Source organism: Rhineura floridana, chromosome 9, assembly GCF_030035675.1.
Source record: "Rhineura floridana isolate rRhiFlo1 chromosome 9, rRhiFlo1.hap2, whole genome shotgun sequence".
Taxonomy (NCBI): domain Eukaryota; kingdom Metazoa; phylum Chordata; class Lepidosauria; order Squamata; family Rhineuridae; genus Rhineura; species Rhineura floridana.
In genome coordinates this window covers 91,669,065-91,695,743 of record NC_084488.1, presented here as the reverse complement: position 1 = coordinate 91,695,743, position 26,679 = coordinate 91,669,065, and the positions used below count along the sequence as shown (strand labels likewise).

General features: G+C 41.6%; 1 protein-coding gene across 1 annotated transcript in view; it reads right to left on the bottom strand.

Moving 5' to 3' along the window:
- The window catches only part of LOC133364551 (collagen alpha-1(XXV) chain-like), a 234,213-nt gene that overhangs the window by 43,219 nt on the left and 164,315 nt on the right, over positions 1–26,679 (bottom strand). Inside the window, exons 17-21 of the mRNA XM_061585422.1 lie at positions 22,217–22,279; positions 17,988–18,056; positions 16,264–16,308; positions 9,116–9,160; positions 6,877–6,954 (exon numbers count right to left, since the gene is read on the bottom strand). Of these exons, the coding sequence (XP_061441406.1) occupies positions 6,877–6,954; positions 9,116–9,160; positions 16,264–16,308; positions 17,988–18,056; positions 22,217–22,279 (300 nt within the window). The remainder of the gene's footprint in view (positions 1–6,876; positions 6,955–9,115; positions 9,161–16,263; positions 16,309–17,987; positions 18,057–22,216; positions 22,280–26,679) is intronic.

The window sequence follows — 26,679 nt, the reverse complement described above, 5'->3', positions numbered from 1 at the left end:
ATGCAAAGAATTCATTTAGCTTCTCTGCAATCTCCTTATCGTTCTTTAGTACACCTTTGACTCCCTTATCATCCAAGGGTCCAATCGCCTCCCTAGATGGTCTCCTGCTTTGAATGTATTTCTAGAATTTTTTGTTGTTGGTTTTTATGTTCTTAGCAATGTGCTCCTCAAATTCTTTTTTAGCATCCCTTATTGTCTTCTTGCATTTCTTTTGCCAGAGTTTGTGTTCTTTTTTATTTTCTACATTCGGACAAGACTTCCATTTTCTGAAGGAAGACTTTTTGCCTCTAAGAGCTTCCTTGACTTTGCTTGTTAACCATGCTGGCATCTTCTTGCCCCTGCGGTACCTTTTCTGATCTGCGGTATGCACTCCAGTTGAGCTTCTTAGTGTTTTTAAACAACTTCCAAGCATTTTCGAGTGATGTGACCCTCTGGACTTTGTTTTTCAGCTTTCTTTTTACCAATCCCCTCATTTTTGTTTCCTCTTTTGAAGTCAAATGTGACCGTGTTGGATTTTGTTGGCAATTGGCCATTTACATGTATGTTCTATTTAATAGCACTGTGGTCACTGCTCCCAATCGGTTCAACAACACTTACATCTCGCACCAGGTCCCGGTCCCCACTGAGGATTAAGTCCAGGGTTGCCGTCCCTCTGGTCGGTTCCATGACCAACTGGTCTAGGGAATAGTCATTTAGAATATCTAGAAATTTGGCTTCTTTGTCATGACTGGAACACATATGCGGCCAGTCTATGTCCGGGTAGTTGAAGTCACCCATTACTACCACATTTCCTAGTTTGGATGCTTCCTCAATTTCATATCTCATCTCAAGGTCTCCCTGAGCATTTTGATCAGGGGTACGATAGATTGTTCCCAGTATTAAATCCCTCCTGTGGCACGGTATCACAACCCACAACGATTCTGTGGAGGAGTTCGCCTCTTTTGGGGTTTTGAGCTTGCTGGATTCAATGCCTTCTTTCATGTATAGAGCGACACCACCACCAATACGTCCTTCCCTGTCCTTCCGATATAGTTTATATCCAGGGTAACTGTATCCCACTGGTTTTCTCCATTCCACCAGGTCTCCGTTATGCTCCCTATATCAATACGCTTCTCTAAGACCAAGCACTTCAGTTCTCCCATCTTGGTTCGGAGGCTCCTAGCATTAGCGTACAGGCACTTGTAAGCAGTGTCTCTCTTCAAGTGTCTTTGGCACTTGTGGTTTGGCCTGTGGTAATTTTGCCCTTCTGAATTGATATCCTGTGCCTCTGCTCTCACAATGCCTACTTCTAGGCCTACCCCTTTTAAAATTTCATCATTTCTTTGGTCTTTATCCCAGGGGGGAGGTTTATTCCGAACCGGACCTTCCTCAGCTCCTGTCGGGTTTCCCCCCTCAGTCAGTTTAAAAGCTGTTCTGCCACCTTCTTAATTTTAAGTGCCAGCAGTCTGGTTCCATTCTGGTTCAAGTGGAGCCCGTCCCTTTTGTACAGGCCTGGCTTGTCCCAAAATGTTCCCCAGTGCCTAACAAATCCAAACCCTTCAGTCATCCATTGGGGTCTTTCTCTCTTTTTAACTAGAGGTATTGTCTTTTTGTTTTCTTCTCTGATAACGTCTCTGACTTCATTCCATAGTTCTTCTGGTTCTCTGTCAACTAAGTTTAAAGCCTCAAACCTGTTCCTTATTTGATCTTTATATGCTTCTGGGATGTTATTTAAATTGTATTTTGGCATTATGATTGCTTTGTTGGTCTTCTTTAGCTTTACTCTGATTTTCGATATGACCAGTTCATGATCTGTACCGCAGTCTGCTCCTGGTCTTGTTTTTGCAGAAAGTATGGAACTTCTCCATCTTCTGCTACCAATTATATAATCAATTTGATTCCTATATTGACCATTTGGTGATGTCCACTTGTATAGTCGTCTTTTCGGTTGCTCAAAAAATGTGTTCGCAAGAAACAAATTATTGGCTTCACAGAATTCAATACGTTTGTCTCCTAGGCCCCATTTCCCCACAATTCCTAATTCTTCTCTGTTCCCTACTTTTGCATTCCAGTCCCCCATGATTATCAGCACATCTTGTTTTGGTGTGTGATCAATTTCTTCCTGTACTTCTGCTTAAAATCTCTCCAATTCCTCTTCTTCTGCGTTTGCCGTCAGAGCATAGACTTGGATAATGGTTATGTTGATAGGTTTCCCATTTAATCTCATTGATATCACTCGCTCAGAACTTGCGTTGTAGCTCCTAATTGCTCTTGCTACATCACTTCTCACTATTAAAGCAACCCCATTTCTTCTTAATTTCTCATTTCCTGCATAAAATATTTTGTAGTTGCCTGATTGGAAATGTCCCATTCCCGTCCATACTAGTTCGCTCATGCCAAGTATTGAAATGTTGATGCGTTCCATTTCTTGCTTGACAATTTCTAACTTTCCATGGTTCATGCTTCTCACATTCCATGTTCCCATTGTGTGCGTTGTACAACTCCGGACTCTCCTTTCACATCTGTGCGCATCAGCCTCTGGGCTTCCTTTCGGCTTTGATCCAGCTGCGTCATTAGTCACAGCGCTACTCGTACTTGTCCTTTGTTCTTCCCCAGTAGCTCGGCGAGTACCTTCTGACCTGGGGGTCTCATCTTCCAGCACTATCTCGTGTTGCATTTTGGATACTCTGTTCATAGGGTTTTTGTGGTAAGAGATATTCAGAGGTGGTTTACCATTGCCTTCCTCTGAGTTTGGATGCATCTTAGTCTGGTGTCTCAGCTTTGACCATTCCGCCTTGGGTGCCCCTGCTAGGAGTCTAGCCTCTTGGTCTAGACTCCTGACAGCATTGCTCTCAGCTTCTTCAACACACTCAAACCCCCTCACCACGTTAAGGTGTGCATCCAAAGTACTCAAATATTAAATACTTTGTAGAATGTGCTGCATAAGTTTAATCATTGTTATAAACAGATATTTCTTTAAATGTAATATTCTTGTGTATTCTTCAGATTCCAAAGAGTTTCCAGTATGGTCAGGACAGCAGCAACTGACCAAGTTATAGCTCTACTAATCTCAGTGATGACTGTGATACTCATCAGTAAAGCCCAACTCAAACAAGATGTTACTATACACATTATAAGAAGGTAGGTCGCATGATCCTGACACTTGTTCCTGCTTTTACCACACAGTCTTTCAGTAGAAAAATAGTCTCTAACCAAGCTTTGAGAAGCTATGTGTTGGTTACATATTTTTGTTCATTCACTGCAATAACACTACAAGAGTAAGCAAGAAAATTGTATTTTCTAAATGTTCTTCTGCAGAGTCAACAAAGGTGATTACAGTCATCCATTGTCTGTATCTAATAAAATATTACTTTGCTTACTTCCATAAAGGAGCAGTATCATTCAATCAATCATAATAAAATAATCTAGGATCTAGCTTTGTAAACTCTAACAGATGGCTCTCTGTAAGGTGGCACATTTGCATTTATTTTATATAAAGGGGAGTTATAAAGAATAAAGTGCACTTTATTTATGACTTTAGCTACACTTTGCTTGTTTATTTAGATTTATAACCTGCAAGGTTCCTTGGAAGCACTGGACTGATAACAATATTTGTAGAGGAGAATAAAGGATTATTAATAAATGCACCAAGAATTATTAATAAGTGCACCAAAATGTATAACGAAAGCAAATCCTTGCTTATTCTTGACCATGAAACATTGGTTCAAATAAAAATCCTTGCGTCACTTCCATAAGACACTCAGAATTTGGCTTTGGCAACTTGCAAACGGAAGGAAAAGGAAATTCCAGAGCTAGGTTTAAAAATATCTCTCTAAATGCCCTTGCTGTTTAAAGTTGGCATACAGAATGAAAGTTTGGCATACCGCTAGTTGTTGGAGATAGAACATATGGAAGCATGCAGTGCCATGCATTTGGGACCCATGGTGCTTGGAGCTTTAAATGCATTTTCCTCACCAACAGTGGTGTATTAGTTTTTAATATTTCTTTCTTTTCTGATAAATCAATGGTGGCTAATATACTGTTTTTGTAATTTTTTATACCATGTATTTGTGGTTGCTAATATACTGTTTTTGCAATTATTTTATACCTAATATTTATACCTAATGTTACTGTATGGTGATATTTACCCCAAACACTTTATACAATGTAGGATTCAAGCAACAAACCTCTCTTTACAGCTGTTGACCCTGATCTGTAGAAACAAAAGCCAGAGATGGATATGTATAGTGGTCTGGCCTTTGACACGTGATATGTGTTGGATTGTGGCTACAGTCTTTGGTTTTTCTGAGGGATGAAGAAGCCAACATTGGCATTAGCCACTTATAGCTGAAATAGTCTTATTGAGCTTTGCATTCTTATAGATTTCTGTGCTGCTTGAATGAAAATGACTGATTCTCTAATGACTCGGGTAATGAAGTAGAAGGAACGACTCAGAGGAACTGCAATCCAGCCAGCAAAATTCTTATTTTGTGGTTTATTTTTCAGATCTTAAGCACACATCCAGGAGAACAGGCTTCTTGTTGTGAGGAACAATGCCAATTCCTACTTGGAACAGTATTCCAAATCCTGAGGGGAGCTAAATAACAGCCAAAACTGAGTTTTCCCTAAGTTCAGTGTGCACGGATGAATCTCAGAACCTCAGTTACATGGGAGAACAGAGGAAAATATCACTGCCAATGATTAGGGTACAGCTGACATCAGGGTTTATTTTAAGCTTTTTTCCCTACTGCACAAGCAGCCAGCACACTACCCATCCCTGAACTAGTCAAATAATTTGACCCATAACATACTATTAGTGGGGGTTTTTTGTGACAGTACTTGCTGATACTGAGTACTGGCACCTCTTTTTTTGCTGCCCATGCCAGCCATTTTGTGCTAGCAACCACAGTACCTTTATCAAGTAAAGGAGTACCAGCACTTCTCTCTTTTTTTAATAGCCAAAATGCACTGACTAGTAGTAAAAGATTGTGAAGATTTGAAAGAAACCAGTAATTATTTTCATTTTCTATTCTTTTAGAAGCTACCTAGCTTCTTATTAAATCCCATATGCTGAACTGCACAAAAACTTATTTCACACTGCACAAAATGTGTCTAGTTGCATGTTAGAATAAACCTTGGCTGATATATAGCAATACCACTGCTCATCTTCATATGGAGACTCAAAGACTGAGCATCTTTTAAAAGTGCTGTTAGATGTACTTATATGGGCTAGGTCTTAGCCCTATTTATACACAAAACGAGCAGTGTGAAGCACTCCTCATTTGGTTATAAGGGATTTCAATCATGCCAGTGTAACCTAGGTGTTTGAAATCACCAGAACCTTCTTCTCAGAAATTATTTTCAGATGGTTGTGTTTCATATGGCAATGACATCACTCTTTCCTGTGAGTTAATGTACATGCACGTTGGCAGTGTCATGCATCTATCCACAAGAAAATTCACTTATGAGTAAATGCCCCAGCCTGCAATTTTTCATTTGTCCTGAAGTATTCCTAACCTGACCTTTGCTTCTGTGAACTGCACATTACAACAAAGATGTGCAAATGTTTATGAAGGCTAGTTTTTAATACATTTATTTACTAATTTGGACTGTAGTTGGACTTGATATATAAACAGAGAGATTTCTCCATGGAGTCCAGATCATAGAGCCTCTTACATTTTAAGGAAGATAAGAAATCATTGGGAAAAATATGCCAAGAAAAACCATTACATTTTGCAAAATTTTTGTTTGCAAACAGCATGGGCCAAGCCACGTGAAGTCCCGCCTCTTCCCATCCTTTAAGAACAATTGATGAGGCTCTCTTGTGTGTGTCACTGTCTTATGAAAACTGGATGGTGGCAATGCTCACGAGAGTTTTCATTGTCCCAAGAAGGCAGATCACCTTCCTCTCCACCTATGTCTAAACAGGCTTTTGATACTGTTGCTGCTTAATTTATTTCAGTTTATTTATTGATTTGGTTTTCTGGGCTTTTTGTTTTTTTGATGCTGCTTTTCTGGTTTTGATCCTGCTAAATTGGGTTGTTTTTTGGTACTGTGTTTTAATAAAAGGATACTGTTATTTTCATTGTTTGAGTTTTGCATTTTAGCTGTTTTGAGTAATTTGTCTGAGAAGGGACAAGCAGGGTATTGATAAATTTTAAAAAAAATTACTTGAATTATTTCACGGGACTGTTCCAATGGAATCACATGAATGGATTTGGATGACTTCAGTGCAATCAGTTAACAAAGCAAATCTGTTCTAAGCTCATCAAAAGATGTAAGTGAAGATCTAGAGATGCAAGGCCAAAAAACATTTAGGTGTTTTTTGTGGGAATACCAAACTGAAAATATCCAGCAACCAGAAGTGGATGGTGTGGTGGGATGGTGGCACTCACTGACCTCTTGACAGCTGCATTTCTGCTGCTTACCAGGAAGGAGAGAGGAAGGGATGAGGTTGTGGGGAGGTCAGCACAGTGCAAATAGACCAGCGGGAGCACTGAATTGGCTCCATTGGTGCATTTGCACTGCATCAACTTCCCTGCCACCTTGCCCCTCCTGGTAAGCAGCAGTGACTCAGCTGCTGGGGGGTTAGGTGAATGCCGCTGTCCCACCACACCATCCACTATGGTCAGCAAAAGAAGATTCTAGATTACTAGATTATCATTATTTAAGAAAGAATGAGGCTGCCTTGGTCAGATTGTTGGTCCATCTAGCTTACTTTTCACACTCTTTCCCAGCTTTGCTGAGATATTTAACAGACAATGGCTGACTGGATGCAAAGCACATACTTCTAAGCTATGATAACACAAGAATAACATGATTACTCTTGCCATTCTACCCCAAAAGGGGGGGGGAGAAATATAATTATGCCAACTGTATATGACTTCTATGACATACCTGTAATGCTTCGTGGATATTCCCATTGTAATCGATTATCTCTGTTGCACCTTGATCACCTTTTTGTCCAGGTGGCCCCTGTAAAATATTCACCCCACAATGTTATTTGAATCATGAGTGCAGCATGCAAATCAGTGTCTATTACCACCAGTAGTGTAGTGGCAAATTCAGAAGTGCAGGGTCCCTTAATGTTAGTCACAGCCACAACCCCCCTTTTTTGCTATTTGGTTGAGAATGATATCCTTGTTAATTCCTTCACCTACAACAACACATATATGCCTAGGAGCCAGTAAGCATCAAAGGGGAGAGTGTTAGCTGCTGAGAAGAGCCTTGTTAGTAGCTGACTCACCTCCTTTCATTCTGGCTCCAATCAGCAGAAAAGGACAAGAAAGCATGCTAGAAGACTCTTCTCAGCGGCTGACACACTCCCCTTTCATGCTGATTGTCTCCTAGGATGCTGGACACATAGGGACCCTGCTCTCAAAAAAGGAAGGGGTCTAAGACCTCCTTAGACCTTGGATGACTACACCCCTGAATATCACCAATCTGAGAGGGCAACATAAAAGTTTCCCTGAGCTGCTGAGTACAGTATGGTTCCATTCAGGATAATGTTTTATTTGATTACATAAATGCCATGGCAGCTGGCTGGAAGATTTATACCAGAATATGATGGATTGGTGCATATTTTTAGCATTTTAGCATTTCTTAAATTGTTTTTTAAAAATGTGTTTTTAAAATTTGTGTATTTGTTTTTAATGTTCTTAACTGTTGTAAACCACCCAGAGAGCTTCAGCTATGGGGCGGTATATAAATGCAATTAATGATGATGATGATGATGATGATGATGTAATAATAATAATATTTTCTGCCCCTTTTTGAAATGCTGCTAAAATATTTCATCATCATACCTATCTCCCGGCACCAAGCTCACAGCCTTCAGATATGTGATTGCAGTTACAAGGTCTATGTTCCCAAATGTGTGTAAATGCATACCAAATCCTGATGGGATGTGCTTAAGAGTTGATTGGCCTTGACAGTGCTTATGGTAACTTTAGTGCAGACATGATTAATAATCTATCCAATGCCATCAGTGACAGCAAATGTTTTTAGTTAGATAGTACTAAGGTCTTAAAACTGAAAACTGACTAATATTATATCAAATGGAATATCAAAAAAACACATCACAACCCAGCATGTATTAGCCTTATGGCTGGGTTGTAGATCATGGCTATAATGCATATTCATGGATCATGCTTGTTCTCCATCTGTGAGGAGTTGATCTTTTATTGTGGCAGCACTAATACTTCAGAGTAGAACTCCCTGCCTATTAACATTAGGCAGGCACCTTTGCTATACTGTTTTAGATCCCTTTATTTCAGTGAGCCTTCCCAGACATATAATTCAGTTATGTACATTTGTTTTCAAAATTGTGCTGATTTTATCTGTGTATTAGTAATAATTATTTTACATTACGTTATGTATGCCACTTGAAGTTTTTTTATTAAGCTGTTCATATTTTTTTCTAAATGACTACACAGTAAATAAAGTTATCCTCAGTTTTAAAGAATAAAACTGAACACCGCGTGGTGTGTAGTGATGAGGTAACAGTTAAGAAGTTGAACTATAGGAAGCTGCCTTATACTGAATCAGACCACTGGTCCATTTAGCTCAGTATTGTCCACACTGACTGGCAGCGGCTCTCTAGGATTTCAGACATGAGTCTCTCCCAGCCCTACCTGAAGACGCCAAGGATTGAACCAGGGACCTTCTGCATGCAAATAAGGAAGTCCCTGGAGCATCATCGGCTTAAGGTGTCAAGAGCAAATATGGGGACACAATCTGGATCAGGATCCTGGTGGGGGAGGGTCCCTGGTGCCCTCCACTATGATTCCAATTTGGGTTTCCCCCTCCCCCTGCAATTTGTACTGGGAAGATAGCTCCTATTCGTATAAATGGGAGTTTTCGTTCCAGTATAAATAGCAGGAGGTGGCATCCCATTAGGATTGGGACCACAGCAGTTAGCGAAAGGTTATCAGAGGCTAACAGCTCCTCTGGGCCCTGCACTAGTTATTTACACCTTAAAGAAACCATTCATGCAATTGCTAATGGTTTTCCACTAAAAGTGCACAGGAGCAACAAGGTGCGCTGCAGTAAGGTGTCCACACAAAAGACAGGTCTCGATGGCAACTTGAATGGCAACAGGGAATGGCAAAATGTAGCTCAAATGGTAGTCACTTACCCGTGGGCCTATTGCCCCCAAATCTCCTTTGTCTCCAGGATCACCCTAATAAAAAGCAATTTGGGTTAATAGGCACAAGTATTTTCTACATTAAATATTGCATATTTTTAAAAAGGTAAAACAACAACACCCACCCCAAATCCATACAGAAACATGGACAGTCAATTGAATATAAGAGAGGCATTAGTTGTAGCTCTGACATAGATAGGGCTTCCGCTTTGGAAGACAGACCTCCATACCTAGATGGCACTTGTTCCACTTCCATCCATAGCCAGCAACGATCCAATAGAAAGATAAAGGGATTAATACAGAACTCTGAGCGATTTGTGCATAAATGGACAATGCAGATGTGCTTTTTGGTGTTTTGTGGTTCAAAATAATAAACTACAACAATAGCACTTTAGCAACCACTGTACAGGGAAACTAATTTATTATGCCACTGGAATTTTATGAACCACATTTTGATTTAACAATTTCAGACTGAGCCTTTTAAGTTTTAAAACTTTAAATCAAATTCTTCAGAGCAATTCATTGTGTATAGTAAAACTACTGATCAAGATGGATAAAGGCAAGGCATGAACTATAGAGGGAAAAACCACAATTCTCTCTTTCTCACAATAGAAGAAAACCTACTTTGCATTGTATTCTGCTTTGGTGGAAAATGAGGGTGAAGGGAAGAGATACTTAGAGGAGGAGAGAGGGAAAGAGAGAAGAACAGAAGAAAGAGAGACAAGTGAGTAAGTGGCAAGACAGAGAGAGATAGGCAATGATATAGCAAAGGTCCTTCCAGACTGTTGCTGTTTTCAGATGGGATTTGATCACATACTTGCAAATTCAAGCTGTGCAATTATAACCTCCTTGCAAACAACTCAGAATGAATACATAGTTGACATCATCTAACCTCCCCACAAACTCTATGCAAACAAATCAGGATGAATCCACAATAAACAGGTGATCTAGAAGCGACCCAAGAAAGAATACAGGTACATAGGAAGCTATACCAAGTCAGACCATTGGTCCATCTAGCTTACTGTTGTTGACACTGACTGACAGTGGATCTCCAGAGTTTGGGTCAGGAGCCTTTCTCAGATACTGCGGATGGAACCTGGGACCTTTCACAAGCGAAGCAGATGCTCTATCATGTTATACAGGCAAGAAGGTGGCAAGACAGAGAGAGGAGGTGCCAGAGAGAAGCAGATATGCAAGAAAATGAGAGGAAGATGGGTGATAAGTGTTGTGCATGCACATGTGTTAGAAACAGACAAGAAAGAAAGAACACTGATTGGGGAGGTAGTTGGCATTTATGTTGGTTGATTGTGCTGTAATTTATGAGAAATCCCTTTGTAACAGAGCATGTCAAGAACACGGAGTGTTTCCTTATTCAGTGCCCCCAACAGAGATTTTAATCAAAATACACTGGAGTGAATAAATCATAATTTAGTGCACCTTGGAGGGTCTCTCCTTTCACTGGAATAATACTAGCCAAAATATTGGCTGCCATTCTCTAGTTACACAAAGGCACGCAGGAACAAGGTTTCAGTGAATGGAAATATCAAATAGTTGTGTAAGAAAAAGAACGCTAAGCATAGTACACAGACTAATACTGGATTTGCTAGTAAAAATGTTTGTTAAACATCCCACTGAAATCAAGGGTTGTATTACTATGGGGTCATTTCACACATTGCCCAGCAGCAAACCTCGTTTGCCACTACATCTGAAACAGATTTGAGAGATGGTGTGTAGTTATTCTTCAGTAGTGTGATTATAAACTACTCCTACTGAAACCATGGATAATCTCTCCTATGGTCAAGATTTTGGAACCTCCCAGAGTAAAGCATCTGCCTTGCGTGAAAAAAGCTTTGAGTCTATGTAATGTTAGTTGTAGTACACCATGTGCTCTAAGGAGCATGCTGTGATGTTTGCAATCTGCTTACAGTTTGACTGCTTTATAATCTGCTCTAGAATTTTCCCAGGGATCGATGTCAGGCTGACTGGTCTGTAGTTCCCAGTTTCCCCCTTTTTGCAGATAAGGGCAATGTTAGCTCTCCTCCAGTCATCCGGCGCTTCACTTGTCCTCCATGATTTCACAAAGAGTGGTTCCGAGAGTTCTTCAGCCAGTTGCTTCAATACTCTAGGATGCAGTTCGTGGGCCTTGCAGATTTGAACTCATTCAAAATGATTAGGTTTTCCTTAACCATTTGTCTATCAATTTCAAGCTGCAATCCTGTCCCTTCAACTTCATGTTTCCCAGGAGGTCATAGAATCTCTTTTGGGAGAAGACTTTCTATTCCTTCTGTTCTTTTTGAACAACTTGTATCTTTCAGTTGCTGTGTTCTAGTCATGGAAGTCATCCCACGAAGTTTCAGTTATACCTATCAAGTCGTATTTACTCTCCTGTATTAAGAGTTCAAGTTCGTCCTGTTTGTTTCCAATACTCTCGGCATTAGTATACAGATATCGAAGACCATGTGATTTACAGCCTGGCTTCCTTCTTGCATTTTATGAAGACTATTCCTGGATCCCATTAGAGCTGTACCCTCAGTTCCTCTTACTGTGCACAAGCCTTTGTTAGTAGTTACTGCCAATTTTACGTCTCCCTCCCCTTTAGGATTCAGTTTAAAGCTCTCCTGATGAAGTTCTACATATTGTGGCTAAACACTTTCTTCCCAGTCCTTGTGAGATGCAACCCATCACTTGCCAGTAGTCCATCTTCCAGGAAGCGTAGCCCGTGGTCCAAGAATCCAAATCTCTTGCATTGGTACCACCTTCATAGCCCATAATTCACCCAGAGTAATTTTCTTTCTCTGTCTACTTCTCTTCTAAGCACCAGAAGGATGGGTCCCAAAGTCCCTGAGTTTCCTTCCCAGAGCTTCACAGTCTGACGCGATTTCTTTGTTGCTCCTCTTGGCAGTATCAATCTGTCATTTCCTACCAAAAGCCCTCTATCGACATGGCCAAAGGAATGATCCTGCTATTCAGCTTGCTTGGGCCTTCCTGAGATTGCAAACACCTGAGAAACTTCCTAAGATTGCAAACTCGCAACCTCCTTCCAGTCTTAATCTAATCAAGCTTTACTATACCATCCTATTGAACTGCCTATCAGAGCTGTGAGATGTAAAAGAAGAATTATTATCTAAACATGTTTAATTATTTTTAAAATGAAGATAAAGATAATGGCTTTTGTCTTGTACACCTTCCAGGACCACCCTCTTGCACATCAAGCCCCTTTCTGCCCAATCTATAACTGCCTTTACTCTGACGTTTCCACAGGCCCCTAGAGTTCCAGGCTACATTCACACCATACATTTATTCCACTATTATTCCACTTTAAACAGTCATGGCATCCCCCAAAGAATCCTGAGAAAGTTTTTTTTTTAAAGGTGCTGAGAGTTGTTACAGAGCTACAATTCCCAGCGTTTTCTTGGAAGCAGGACTGACAGTTAAACCACTCTGGAAATTGTAGCTTGGTGAGGGGAATTGGGGTTTCCTAACATTTCTCACAAACTACACCCTTCACAAACTACACTTCTGGGGAGAGCCATGACGGTTTAAAGTGGAACAATAGTGAAATAAATGTATGGTGTGAATGTGGCTGCAGTTCTTTCTTGGAACTTCCTGATTCCTGAGACTGTGTTCTTACACATTGCCTTCCTCTCCTGAGGGACAGGACTGAGTTCTGTCTCCCAAAGTTTGTGAGCTTTCGGGTGGTTTCCATCTTACACATCTGAATCACTACCTCCTTCTCCAGTTGCCAGACAGAACAAACTGGTAATAATTCTCTGCCCCCCCTTTTAAATCTCTGTTTTTGCCTACTCTAAGTCCCAGGGCAATCTCTCCTTCTGTCTTCCTCTTCTATAGCTGAAAACCATAAGCACTGCTCGCTCCACAACCCTTCTCTCTTCTTTTTGCTCTCTTTCTCAAAGCCTTATACATAACCATTTAATTGCTATTTTCCTATAATCTTTCAATAAATCTTTATTTTCTGGAAAAGCCCTAATTCACTACAGGCTGCCTTTCCAAGGGCACTTTGCTTCCCAGATGAAATGATCCCAGTTACACATACTTGGCTTCATGTGTTTTGGTCAAAAGGTGCTAGTTTGGACCAGCTTTACTGGACTGACAGCAACCTATCATCTGGCAGAATAAAGCCACACCAAAGGTCACACTGGGAAATAGGGTTGCCAGGTTCCTGGCCTGAGACTGATCCTGTATCTTTAGGAGAAGAGAAAGTCAGCCAAGTACAGGTGTTCTTGCAACACTGTAATGGGAAAAACCACAAGGTGCAATTCTCCCTTCCCCCTGCACAACTTTTAAAGATACAGAAGACCTCTTGGAGGCCTGGCAACCAAGAGGTCTTCTGTATCTTTAAAAGTTGTGCAAGGGGAAGGAAGAATTCCACCTTGTGGTTTTTCCCATTACAGTATTGCAAGAACACCTGCACTTGGCTGACTTTCTCTTCTCCTAAAGATACAGGATCAGTCTCAGGCCAGGAACCTGGCAACCCTACTGGGAACAGTTCCTCATTGCACAACATTTGATCTACATTTCCCCCAGTCTTCTGTGTTCTCTTGAACACAGGGAAATAGCCCACAGATGTGTTTAGAGACATATGTTTTAACAAGCATGGTAACACCTAACAAGATGAGAATACTGCATTCAGGGAGATAGTATTCAGCCTGGTCTAGATGAGGTTGTGTTCCCTGTAAAGGATCTGGTTCATAGTTTGGTGGTGTTCCTGGATCTGGCTATGTCACTAGGGCATCTAGAGTGCCTTTCATCAGCTTAGGCTGGTACATCAATTGTGGTCTCCCCTAGACAACAACGGTCTGTCCTTTGCTATTCATGCTTTGGCAAAATCTGGCATTTACTGGTGAAATGGGTTACACTTGGGGCTACCTGTGAAGACTGCCTAGTTATCTAGCAGTTGTGTTCTGAACTGAGACTGGACACTGGGAGCACATTACGTCAGTGCTTAAATAACTGCACTGACTACCATTCCATTTCAACTCAAAGTGTTGAATTCAAGGCACAATTCAAAGCACATATCAAAGTGTTGGTGCTTACCTTTAAAATCTGCATGGCTTGGGACCCTGCTAGTGAAAGGAACTTCTGTTCTAAGGGTGGGCAACAATGTTGTTTGACTACAACTCCCATCATCCCTGAAGACTGGCCAATCTGGCTGGGGCTGGAGTCCAACAACATAATGAGGGCAATGTGTTAGCTACCACTGGAATTCTCACATGAACCTGCCTAGCTATTGAGAAATAAATGAAAGCAGGCTCTTACCATATATGGAGAGAGAAATGCCAGATGTCTAAGCTGGATTTAGAAAAGGAAGATGTACCAGAGATCATATTGCAAACATACGTTGGATAATGGAAAGGACCAAGGAATTTCAGAAGAAAATCACCCTGTGCTTTATAGATTACAGCAAAGTCTTTGATTGTGTAGATCATTAAAAACTATGGAATGCTTTAAAAGAAATGGGGGTGCCACAGCATCTGATTGTCTTGAGGCGCAACCTATACTCTGGACAAGAGGCTACTGTAAGGACAGAATATGGAGAAACTGATTGGTTCCAATCTGAAAAGATGTGAGACAGGGGAGTATTTTATCACCCTGTTAGTTTAATCTATATGCAGAACATATCATACGGAGAGCAGGATTGGACCAAGATGAAGGAGGTGTGAAAATTGGAAGGAGAAATGTCAATATAATTTAAGATATGCAAACAATATCATACTACTAGCAGAAACCAGTAATATTTGAAACAAATGCTATTGAAAGGTAAAGAGGAAAGCACAAAAGCAGGACTACAGCTGAACATCAGGAAGACTAAAGTAATGACAACAGAAGAGTTATGTAACTTTAAAGTTGACAATGAGGACATTGACCTTGTCAAGGATTATCAATACTCTAGCACAGTCCTTAACCAAAAAGGGAGACAATAGTCAAGAAATCAGAAGAAGGCTAGGACTGGGGAGGGCAGCTATGAGAGAACTAGAAAAGGTCCTCAAATGCAAAGATGTATCACTGAACGCTAAAGTCAGGATCATTCAGACCATAGTATTTCCGATCTCTATGTATGGATGTGAAAGTTGGACAGTGAAAAAAGCAGATAAGAGAAAAATAAACTCATTTGAAATGTGGTGCTGGAGGAGAGCTTTGCGCATACCATGGACTGTGAAAAAGACCAATAATTGGGTGTTAGAACAAATTGAACCAGAATTGTCACTAGAATGCTAAAATGATGAAACTGAGGTTATCATACTTTGGAGACATAATGACAAGACATGATTCATTAGAAAATATAATAATGCAGGAGAAAACAGAAGGGAGTAGAAAAAGAGGAAGGCCAAACAAGAGATGGATTGATTCCATAAAGGAAGCCACAGACCTGAACTTACAAGATGTGAACAGGGTGGTTTATAACAGATGCTATTGGAGGTCACTGATTCATAGGGTTGCCATAAGTCGTAATCAACTTGAAGGCACATAACAACAATGCCCCATCTGTAATGACTGAGAGAGCCTTTTCAGTGGTACCACCCTGATTGTAGAATTGCTCCTCAGAGAGGCTCAATTACTTTGTTACCTTTTGGCACCAGGCAAAGACCTTTTTATTCTACCAGGCTTTAAAAGTTTTGGCTTTTAATCTGGAATATGCTGCTTTTAATTGCAGGTATTTTTGTGCCTATTGATGTGTACTTTTACACTGATTTTATTTATTTTTATTCACAAAAACATTTTATACCATTTTGGTCCCTTATAAGAGCCCCCAATGCAATTTACATAAAAGAACAAAACCAAAGAAAACACCTTCAAGTAAGAAAAATTAAAATGAAACCAAAAGGAACAGAATTAAAAATCTTCAGTCATACGTTAAAAACCATCAAGAGTCATACATTTTCGCTGCCTGCCTAAATGCCATCAGGGTTACGGGTAAGTCTTTGGGAGGAAATTTCACAACCATGGTGCTGGCAGAGAAAAAAGCCGTGTGCTTTCTTATTGTTACTTCATTTTAATGAAAACTTCCCTGTGAACTGTTGCTTGAATGGTAGTATAAAAGTATATAAAATAAACGAATAGATCAAAAAACCCACCACATCATATTAAACCAGTAAAACCAAAATTTGCTTACTACTGACCTTCGACCCCTTTGGGCCTCTACCTCCAGATTCGCCTGACCTTCCCTGCATGATGGAACACATACAAGATGGACAGGAGAAATGAGGACAGAAAAAGGAAAGAGTGAAAAAAAGGAGTTAGTATTGGCTACCAGTAGTTAAAGTTAGTACAGGGATGGGGAACTTGTAGCCCTCCAAATGTTGTTGGAGCTCCCATTAGGCCCAACCAGTATGGCCAGTGGGCATAGATGATGGGAGTCCAACAACATCTGGAAGGCCACAGGTTCTCCATCACTGGTGTGCTGGAAACACTTCATATTGCAATGATGACAATTATGAATCTACATAACAGATATTAATGTAGGTATAGGAATAATGAATGATTTAGTATTAAGGAGTACAGGCTATATGATGCACTTACTGCAACAGCTTGAAAAGAAAAATTCAATTGAAAAAAAATGATTTGCAGATGCTTCCTGTGAAATGTCCAATGTGCACTCTACGGAATTCCTCCCTACACCCCTTCCTGAATTCTATTAACACACCATGCCCCCAGTCATCATCTTGTCAGATACTGTGGCCACTGCAAACCCATAATCCAAATTGAATTGGTTGATCCATTCAGATAAATTCAGGAAATGAGTAGCATAGGACTCCCTTCATCCTAATATTCCTTATCTGAATTCTGTATGCCATCATCATAAGCAGGTCTGGGGAACCTGTAGCCCTCCAGATGTTGCTGAACTAGAACTCTCATCATCCCTGGCCATTGGCCATTCTTGCTGGGGATCATGGGTGTTGTAATTCAGCAACATCTGAAGCGCCAAAGGTTCCCCACACCTGTCATAAAAGGTTGTAGCCAACTAAGTTCTACTCAGAGTAGGCCCACTGAAATTAATGCATCTAGGTTAGTCATGCCTGGCCTTTAACAGTTAAGACCCATCACTTTTGCTGTTCTGCCCAATTGGAATTGTTCTATTTGTTTTTGTAATTATATATTCTACTTTTATAACCCACCCTGGGACCTTGTGGTGAAGTGCAGGGAAGAAATCTTTTAAATAAATAAATAAATAAGTCCATCAATTTCAGTGGAATAGAATGGATGTACTAACATTGGATACAATTCATGGACCTGTAATTAATGAATATCTTAATCTTTTGGATAGTCCTCAGACCATTTGAATAAATGGAATTGATATAAGAAATAAATATACAGAATTCCTAAATTCTACTGCAGCAAAAAATAAAACACAGATGTGGTATATGTAGAAATACTCCCAACCCCAAAGTTAGAAATCATGTCCAGGTTGTAATCACATACAAACGTACCTGGGAGTAACTCAATGAGATTTACCTCTAAGCACACATAGGATTGCACAGTTAATATATTTTATTTTATTTTGTTGCTGGACTTGAAACATTGCAATAGTCAACACTTGAGAGTGTTATTTTGCATACACATACCTGCATGTATATTCCACTGATTTCAATATGACAATTAAGAAGAAATTTTGTGCATGGTTTACAGGTTTGGCTTTTAAGACTTGATCCCTCTGTAAAGAACTTCTGACAGGACTGTGCCCCACAGTGACCAGCATAAATTTAAATCACTTCAGGAATGCACCATAAATCACAGTGAAATTCATTTTTATAACTAGCAGAACTTTTATTTTTAAAGCACACATGCACATCCTCCCAAATGCAAAGCTCCATGCTAAATATTTTCATAGTTAAACCAAACTGACCTTTGGCCCTGGAGCTCCAGGCTCACCTCGTTCACCTTTCCCAGGAGGCCCTGCTTCTCCCCTTTCACCCTGTCAAAAATTACCAGAGCGAGAGAGAGAGAGAGATATCACAGAACACTGGCAAATGCAGGCATGGTACCAATCTATTTTAGAAAAATTAAAGAGCATCATAGTGCAGAACATATTTTAATTTGACAACTGATAAGCATAATACAGTGAGAAAATTTTCTCTTGGCAAATAAATTATGTTCCAGAAGTGGATGCTTTCTGCTACTTCAACTGAGTTGTCAATGTCAAACTACCTTGAAAGTTTCAAATGCGACAGATTAAATATGAATATGAAGCACAGGGAGAAAAAAGGGAGAGAGATAAAACCACCCATTGTTATTGTGGTTTCATGTTATTCATTCCAGTGTTTTTAACAATCATCTGTTCTTATATAGCTGGCCAGCTAAGCAAAGAGTGATATTGCCTCACCCAATGAAAATGTAGTGCAATAGTTAAATTTAAAAGTGAATGCATCAAAAGGAAATTGAGTTGTGTTTTCCAGATGTTGCTGGACTGCAACTCCCATAAGCCCCAGCCAGCATGGCCAATGGTCAGGGATGATGGGAGTTGGGACATCTGACTGGAGGGCCACAGGCTCCTCACTCCTGCGTTAAAAGAATCTGAATGTTTAGAAGCTTCTGACACTCTCAGTAAGGAGGAAACTGACCAGAAGGTCTGGCTGTACAATTAAGAACATGCTCAGAACAAATAGAGTTGTCATTATTATATAGCATCACCATTGTGAATGGTGGTTTACAGAGTACAGGCTCTTTGCCCTAAAAAGATTAATGTTAAAATGAAATAAACTGCTCTTCTCAGTTTTGAGGGTCTGTAACAATGGGCCCTAGAGACAGAATGGGGATGCTGGTGGTGGTACTGCTCACCCAATTGCACAGTGTCTCCCTGCCCAAGTTGTCAGAGGTGTTCTCAGAGGTGGTGTTGCAAAACCCCCAGACAGTTGTTCTGAGGAATTTCAACGTACATGTCAAGATTCCCTTGACTGGCCCAGGTCAGGACTTCATCACCACCACGGGGCTGTCCAGTACATCATGGCTCTGACACATATTGCAGGTCACATCTTTGATCTGGTTTTGCCACTGGGTGGTGCGGGGTGATCTGGACTTGGAGGGGTTTGTAATAACCCCATTGTCAAAGTCAAACCATTTCCTGGTGAAGTTTGGATTAACAGTAACAGTTCCCCGTTGCAGGGGTGGAGAACCTATTAGAATGATCTGTGCCTGGAGAGCCATGGAATCCAAGCAATTCCTGACTGTTCTGTGGATTTTTCTAGTTAACAGGGTAATGATTCTGTTGAGGCTCTTTGGAATGACAAGTGAGATGACAAGGGCCATCAGCACAGTCTCTCCTGAGTATTCTCTGCAGCGCGGCAGAGCTACAGGGAAACTGAATTCCAGCAAGATGGAGAGGGTTGGTGGGTTCTGAGGATTGGTGGTTCCCAGATCCAGGGAGCCTGTTGTGGACAGGGTTGCACTTCCCCTGAAAGAGTAGGTTTGTAGTCTATCCCTGTCCAGGAATGGCTGTAGCTGATGAATCACCACAGCTAGTCAAATCAAATTTATTGTGCGGTCAGAGACCCGTTATACATAAAATATTAGAGACTAAAAAATTAAAAATACAGACATATAAAATTGAAGTGGCATGTTATGCAGGAAATGCATCTGTCATCACGTGGAGTTTGTAATATTTTCACATCGTAGGGATTGAGCCAGGTGGAGAAATTTGGCGACCCCGAACGATGTGGATTTGACCGTGCCACTTAGGAGAAATTGCAATTGGTCAGGGATTGTTCTGTTTGATGGGAGATTTGCAATCAGAGGGTTTAGAAGCTTACCACGTGGGATAGAATAGAAGGGGCAGGTAAAGAGCACGTGTGAAAGGGATTCAATTTCGTTGAGATGACAGGAACAAAGGCGAATGGCATACGGAGTGCCCCAAAAGCGGCCTTCAAGAAGGGCTGACGTTAAACAGTTAAGCCTAGCCCTGGTGAAGACTAGTCTGTAATGCGGGAGGTCAAGAAATTCAAGGTACGGGACAGGAAAAGGGGAAAAGAACCTCAGACCAGAATAAGTGGGGGAACAAGTTGTGGCGGCGTTAGCTGTGTTCTGCTGTAGGTCTATATCCTTTATTCGCCTATTAATGGTCGCTTTAGTTGAACAAGGATCGGGAGAAGTTAAGGACTCCAGTGAGAGGCCAAGGGAAGAGAATTTGAGCTGCACCGCTTTAGCCCAAGAGGTGTTAAAGCAGTCGTACTGGATGGCAGAGAGGTATCCCGTCGGGTTGGGAGAGGCCAACTTGGCCCAGAAACACAGTGTTCGGGACCAGGCAAGGGATTCTAAGGAGGACAGCCCAGCTTCGAGTCTTAGGACAGCATTGGGAATGCAATGGGGGACACCAAGGATGGAGCGGAGGAAGTTGGATTGGATAGCCTCAATTTTGGGACAGAGGTTCAAAACCCATATTGGGCTTCCATACAGGAGTTGGGGAATGATCTTGGCTGCAAAAACTCTGGAAGCTGCGGGGACAAATTGGCCGCCTTTGGAAAAAAAATATTGAAGAAGCGCTTTGGCCGTGATCCTGGCCAAAGCAACGGAGGAGTGAATATGGGAGGTCCAAGAGAGTGAGGAGTGAAACATAATCCCCAGGTATTTATATTCCCAAACCTGGGAAATCCTCTGACCATTTATTCTCCATACTGGTGTAGCTAGCCGCGGGGAGAAGGTCAAGATCTTAGTTTTTGAGAAATTGATGGTCAAGAGGCTTAAATCACAGTAGGCCATGTATGTATGAAGGAGCCTTCTGAGGCCAATTTTAGATAACGACAGTAAAGCCGTATCATTGGCATACAGGAGTAGGAGGCAAGGCTGGTCTGCTATTTTAGGAGGATGAAAGTTAGCGGATTGGCAGTATGAACTGAGATCATTTAAATACAGATTGAAAAGTGTGGGTGCCAGTATACATCCCTGTCTTACCCCCCTGGTGACTGGAATGGGATTGGTCATGGAACCATCAGTTCTACACCGCACACGAAAAGTAGAAGGCTGGTGAAGTTGAAAGATGAGACATAGGAGTCTTTTATCAATGGATGTTTGCATAAGTTTTGCCCATAGCCTATCTCTAGGGATTGAGTCAAAGGCCGCTTGGAGGTCAATGAAGGCCACGTATAGACCGTTACCTAAGGAACTGGTATATTTTTCGGCAAGGTGGCTTAGGAGGATGCAATGGTCTAGGGTGGATCTAGATTTTCTAAAGCCTGCCTGTTCAGGTCCTAAAATGAATTCATCCTCAATCCATGAGGCCCACAGCTATTAAAAGGCACTCCTTGGTGCTGAGGTCACTTATGCCTCCAGCCAGGGCCGGCTCCAAAGGGTGGCCCATGGCCCACAGGGCCCCCTGAAAGGCCCCTTGTTATGGTGGGGGAGTAGTGCTCCCCAGATCGCAGGGAGGGAGCTACCCGCCTGCTTGCGGGCCCGTCCGTGCCTGCTTGCCCCCTCCCTCTCGCCCGCTCTCCCTCTCCCTGCCTGCTTGCTTGCTCGGCCTTCCCCCGCCCTCCGCTTGCTCGCCCTTATTATGGTGGGGGAGTAGTGCTCCCCTTCCTGCTGCAGATCACAGGGAGGGAGCTGTCTGCCTGCACCCGCTGGCTTGCCCCGCTCACTCGCTCTTCCCCCGCTCCCCAGCTCATTCGCTCACCCGCCCCCCTGCCTGGTAGGTAGGTAGGTAGGTAGGTTGGGCATGCATGTGGGTGCTAGGGCCGGCCCTGCCTCCAGCAACAATCTGGACCCCTGAAAAAGCTTACTGAAACACACACTGCACAACAGGAAAAGGGATTGGGAGGAGAGGAGGAGCTAAAATTTGCTGGTCTGTCAGCTGAGCTGATGGAGTGGCTCTGCGTCCCTTCTCCTCCCTCTGCTTTATCCTGATGCAAGGATTGATGCCAGGTGAGCTAAGGGTGGGAGGAGGCCTGAAGAGGCCGGCTTCTCAGCAGAGCCAACAGTGGCCCTGATTCCCTTCTTTCCTCATGCTCCAGCCTGTACATATCACTCCAATTTGACTTTTAACAGTTGGTGGGTGAATGTGCTTTGGCCTAGGATAAGGATTAAGGTTTTGAATTAATCTGATATGATGTAAACTACACACAATAAGAGGGGAAATGTAAAACATACCTTTGTTCCTGGCAATCCTGGTAATCCGGGTTCTCCCTGTGGACCTATGAAACCTGGTTCACCCTTTGAAAAATGAGCACATCAGATCTCTGTTAATTTAACTGTGAACAATTACAGTAAAAGTAAGTTTACCTCTAATGATATTTTCCATAGTCACCCATGGTCTTCTAGCTGCAATCCAACAGCTATAGACAGATACAATTAATCAAGTTTGATTTCCATCAGCATAGAGTTCTTGAAGAAAAGCTTCATTGAGTTTAGGAAAAGCAAATGAACTGGAAGCTCTTACATCTTGTTTTTCATGGAATTAATGCATGTTATGCTTCCTGTATTATGTTTCAGTTTATTAAAAAAAAAATCTACCAAGGCAAGACAAATATCATCATAGATTCAGCAGAAAAAGGGAACTAAGTAGTTCTCATTATATTTCATTCTCAACTTACAAAATAGTCAACATTTGCACCATTTTTTTGTTCCAGGATAAATAAATAAAAAATTGTATGTGCAATTATTATAAAGATGTCATTTCAGAATCTGAGACAAACTCAATACCCTTCTCTTTAAACAGCTTTGGCAATAAATTTGCAAGTTAACTTAAATGAAAAAAACAAACACCTAAATGCAAAAAGTAACATGCAAATCCATCATCCCACAAGTCACCCAAAGAACTAAAGGGGAGCATTTATTTGTTCTGGGGAACTTATGGATTGATTTTCTAGTATTTCTATCTTGCCCTTCTATAGTAATAATCAAGGCAGTTTATAAATAATAGTGGAAGGGGAGAGGGAGAGGTTTGGCATCTTGTTGCGCTGTGTGAGCTCCAAGCTGACACAGCAGAGGACACCAGATCATGACCTTCACCTGGCAATGGGTCAGCTTAGGTTCCATTGGATCCTTACCTGGTCCAGCTCTGCCTTGCTCCCCAAAAGCCCCATTTTGGGGTCTTGCACTGGCTTCTAGTAATGGGAACAGTAGCAGGAGTAGCTCCCCAAAGTCCATGCCTTCTGCAGGCACAGATAGGGTTTCACAGTGGTGGAGCCCTTTGCTGTCAGGGAGAGCAGGCTGAGGGACATCTCTGCCCAATTGTAACCCCCTCCAGTTGCACAGATCAAGGGTTAGGATTGCTCCCTAAATCCTCTAAAAGTAGATTTAATACACTGCAAAAAAAGCAGCCATAGCAATTGATTTCTTATTAAAGGCAGTATCCCAGAAAAGCCCACAGAAATAAAAAAAATTTTTTGCTGCTTATTGAAAAAGTGAGTAGCTATATAAAGCAAGGATTACTTCTCCTAAGAATCTGTTCCACATTCTGGACATACAATCAAAAGGGATTTCTCCAGTACAGGGGTGGGGATCCTATGGCCTTTCAGACGTTCTTGGATTGCAGCTCCCATCATCCCTGACCATTGGCCATCCTGGCTGGGCTTGTTGGAGAGTTGGAGTCCTACAACATCTGGAGGGCACCAGGTTCCCCACTCCTGCTCTAGTACCCACACATGGTATATCTAACGGCATGGAAACATGGGGAAAGAACACGCAGAAGTGGAGCAAAGTTCTCAGGCATGATACCTGAAGCACTCTAGTCCCACATGAGAAGGAACTCTCAACCTATTTTTGAGAAGAACATCCATTCAAATGTGAAGGCCAGGTAGAGCCAGAGCTTTGATCAGTTCCTGCATATTTGTATATTTGTGTCTTTCCACTTGAGAATTAGGTAAGCATCTGATGGTTTCTTCTTTTTAGGGGCCAATTTTGCTGAAATATTTTGTATTTATAGGATGGCTTCTAATATTTACTCCTATAAGTCTATGAAAACAATGGCTGTGGTATTTAATTTAGACTGATAAACAATCAATGTTATTAATTGATGGGGGAAATTGGTTGCCTTGAGATAGAATGGCATAGATTATTTTTTAGCTGTTTTGGCCCACGGCAGAGGTAGCCAACAAAGTGCCCTCCAGTGTTGTTAGACTACAACTCTCATAATCCCTAATGACTGGTCACACTAGCTGGGGCTGAAGGGAGCTGATGGTTGCACCCCAGTGTGGATATACATCCTGTTCTCACTGGGTTCTCTTTGGAGGCAAAAGACTCCCCAGCACAAACACAACTGAGGGCAGCACAAGGGCAGTATCCAGGGTCAATCTGAAGTCAGAGGCCAGACTCTACCTCAAAATCAAGGGGGCCAGGCAAGAATCAGAGTCAGAGAAGCCAAGCAGGCTGTAAGCAAAGCAGGCAAGGGGCAAGGTAAGAGCCCAGTCCAGGATCCACAGGCAATCTATAGATGGATCAGGTACAGAGCTGGATTACAGATGTTCCTCTAGCAGCCCTTCCAGCCTAGCACTGGGGTTTTTATGCTCGAGCTGTTGAACCACACCCCAAACCTCAGCTGACTCCCATGGATAACCTGAAGTCGGACCTTTACTCCTGAGGGGTCGGGCACTCCTCTGGATGGACTAGGTCTTCATCTGGTGTCAGAGGTGACACCTGTCCCTTGGGCTCGGGGACTGTTCAGCCTTGATGTCAAAGGCCAAATTTGCCCCAGGTGCATATGGCCCATCCTGGACCTCGTCATAGGACCTTGGGCCCTCACCCTCAGAATCAGAGCCTCCAGGTCTTTCTCCAGCGAGGACTCCTCTGGCTGGGACCTACAATATGTAACAGCCTGCAAATGACCATGTAATTGCTAGGGAAACTTTTGCCCAGAAATATGATTACACAACAAGCAAGCAGGCAAGCAAGAAAAAATGCACCATCAAATAAGATGGAAGTGGAGCTCACCAGACTAATTCACACATTCATGTTGATCACTTGAGGACTCATCAACAAAAATGATACCTTCCATGCGTGAATGAAAGAACGATCAAACAGCTTACAGATTCAGCTGCAAGTCATCAACTTTACAGAATGTGGGAGGGAATCTACACTAAACAGGAAAGGTGTGTTTCTTTTGGGGGGGGAGGTTTTAAGGGATAGAGAGGAGGGCATTGGAAATGCAGGTTACGGGACCTTAATGGAGTTTGGTGAAAATCTGCATACAGTGGGCCTTGAATTAAAAAAGGAAAGTGAACAGATGAAAACAGAGGAGGAGGAGCTACCCAAGTCTATAAAGAATTACATGATAGAAAGCATGGTGAGGAGAGGAGAAGCAGGAAACAAAGGTGACCAATAGCATCCATCCATTTCTGCAATTGTTTAGATCGTGTCTCTTATAAGGTGCATTGAGCCATGCTGAGCAACCTTTTTGGTTGGAAAGGTGGCTGATAAATTGTAAAAATCAATCCATAAAATGCTGTAGGTGAGAGAGCTAAATGCTAAATACACATTACTTCAATAGTAAGCCACTGGTGCAGAAATGCTGTTAAAATAGTAATGAAGCCTAGCAATGCAATCCTATACATGTTTATTTGGAAGTAAGTCTCATTTTGTTCAATGGGGCTTACTCCCAGGAAAATTAGTATAGGATTGAAGGCCAACACATCCATCCTATGCATTTTTACTCAGAAGTGAGTCCTGCTATCTTCATTCTTCAGTGGGACTGAAGAAACACAATACTTTAATTTGTCCTTGTATGAACTGTTAGATACCGTGTATCCTAGATAATGAACCACTAAAATAAAAAATATTTTGAAAAAATACTTGCCCTTAAAATAATGAAAAATGACATACATCCTGTATTATTATGAAAGGAGACATATGTCGATAACTGAGGTTTAATTATATAGTGAAAGAAAAGGAAAGTGTCAGGTTGCCATCCACACTGCCTTGCCAATTATTTATGTTACATTTCCACTTTATGAAGTCAAAGATATTTCCTGAACCACTGGAAACAAAAACTGTATCTGGATAAATTAGCATAGCACCCAAGCACTGCACAGAACACAACATTAGAAGATTTGATAAAGTGCAAGAGAAAGCCAGGAACAAAAGGAGGAAGAAGTAAACAGGAGAGAAATGTGTGTTTTATTGTCACTGTCACATAGGTAAGAATGAATGAATGAATAAATACAGCAAATCATATAAAATGGCAATGTGATTTTGAATGGTTCTGAAATATACACATCTAGCTTCTTTGAGGATATTTTAAGCTCTGTTAACATGCACCAAACCCCCCCCCCATTAGGATGCACACCTTAACATGGTGAGGGGGTTTGAGAGTGTTGAAGACGCTGAGAGCAATGCTATCAGGAGTATAGATTTGCACCCAAGAAGGAATGGTCAAAGGGGAGACACCAGACTAAGATGCATCCAAACTCAGAGGAAAGCAATGGTAAACCACCACTAAATACTTCTTCTATGAAAACCCTATGAACAGAGTATCCAAAATGCAACACGAGATAGTGCTGGGAGATGAAACCCCCAGGTAAGAAGGCACTCACTGGGGAAGAACTGTTCGGTATTATAAAAATACACACACAGAAATAGGAACTAATTAAGTTGGTCCTATTTCTTAGCAGAGTTGT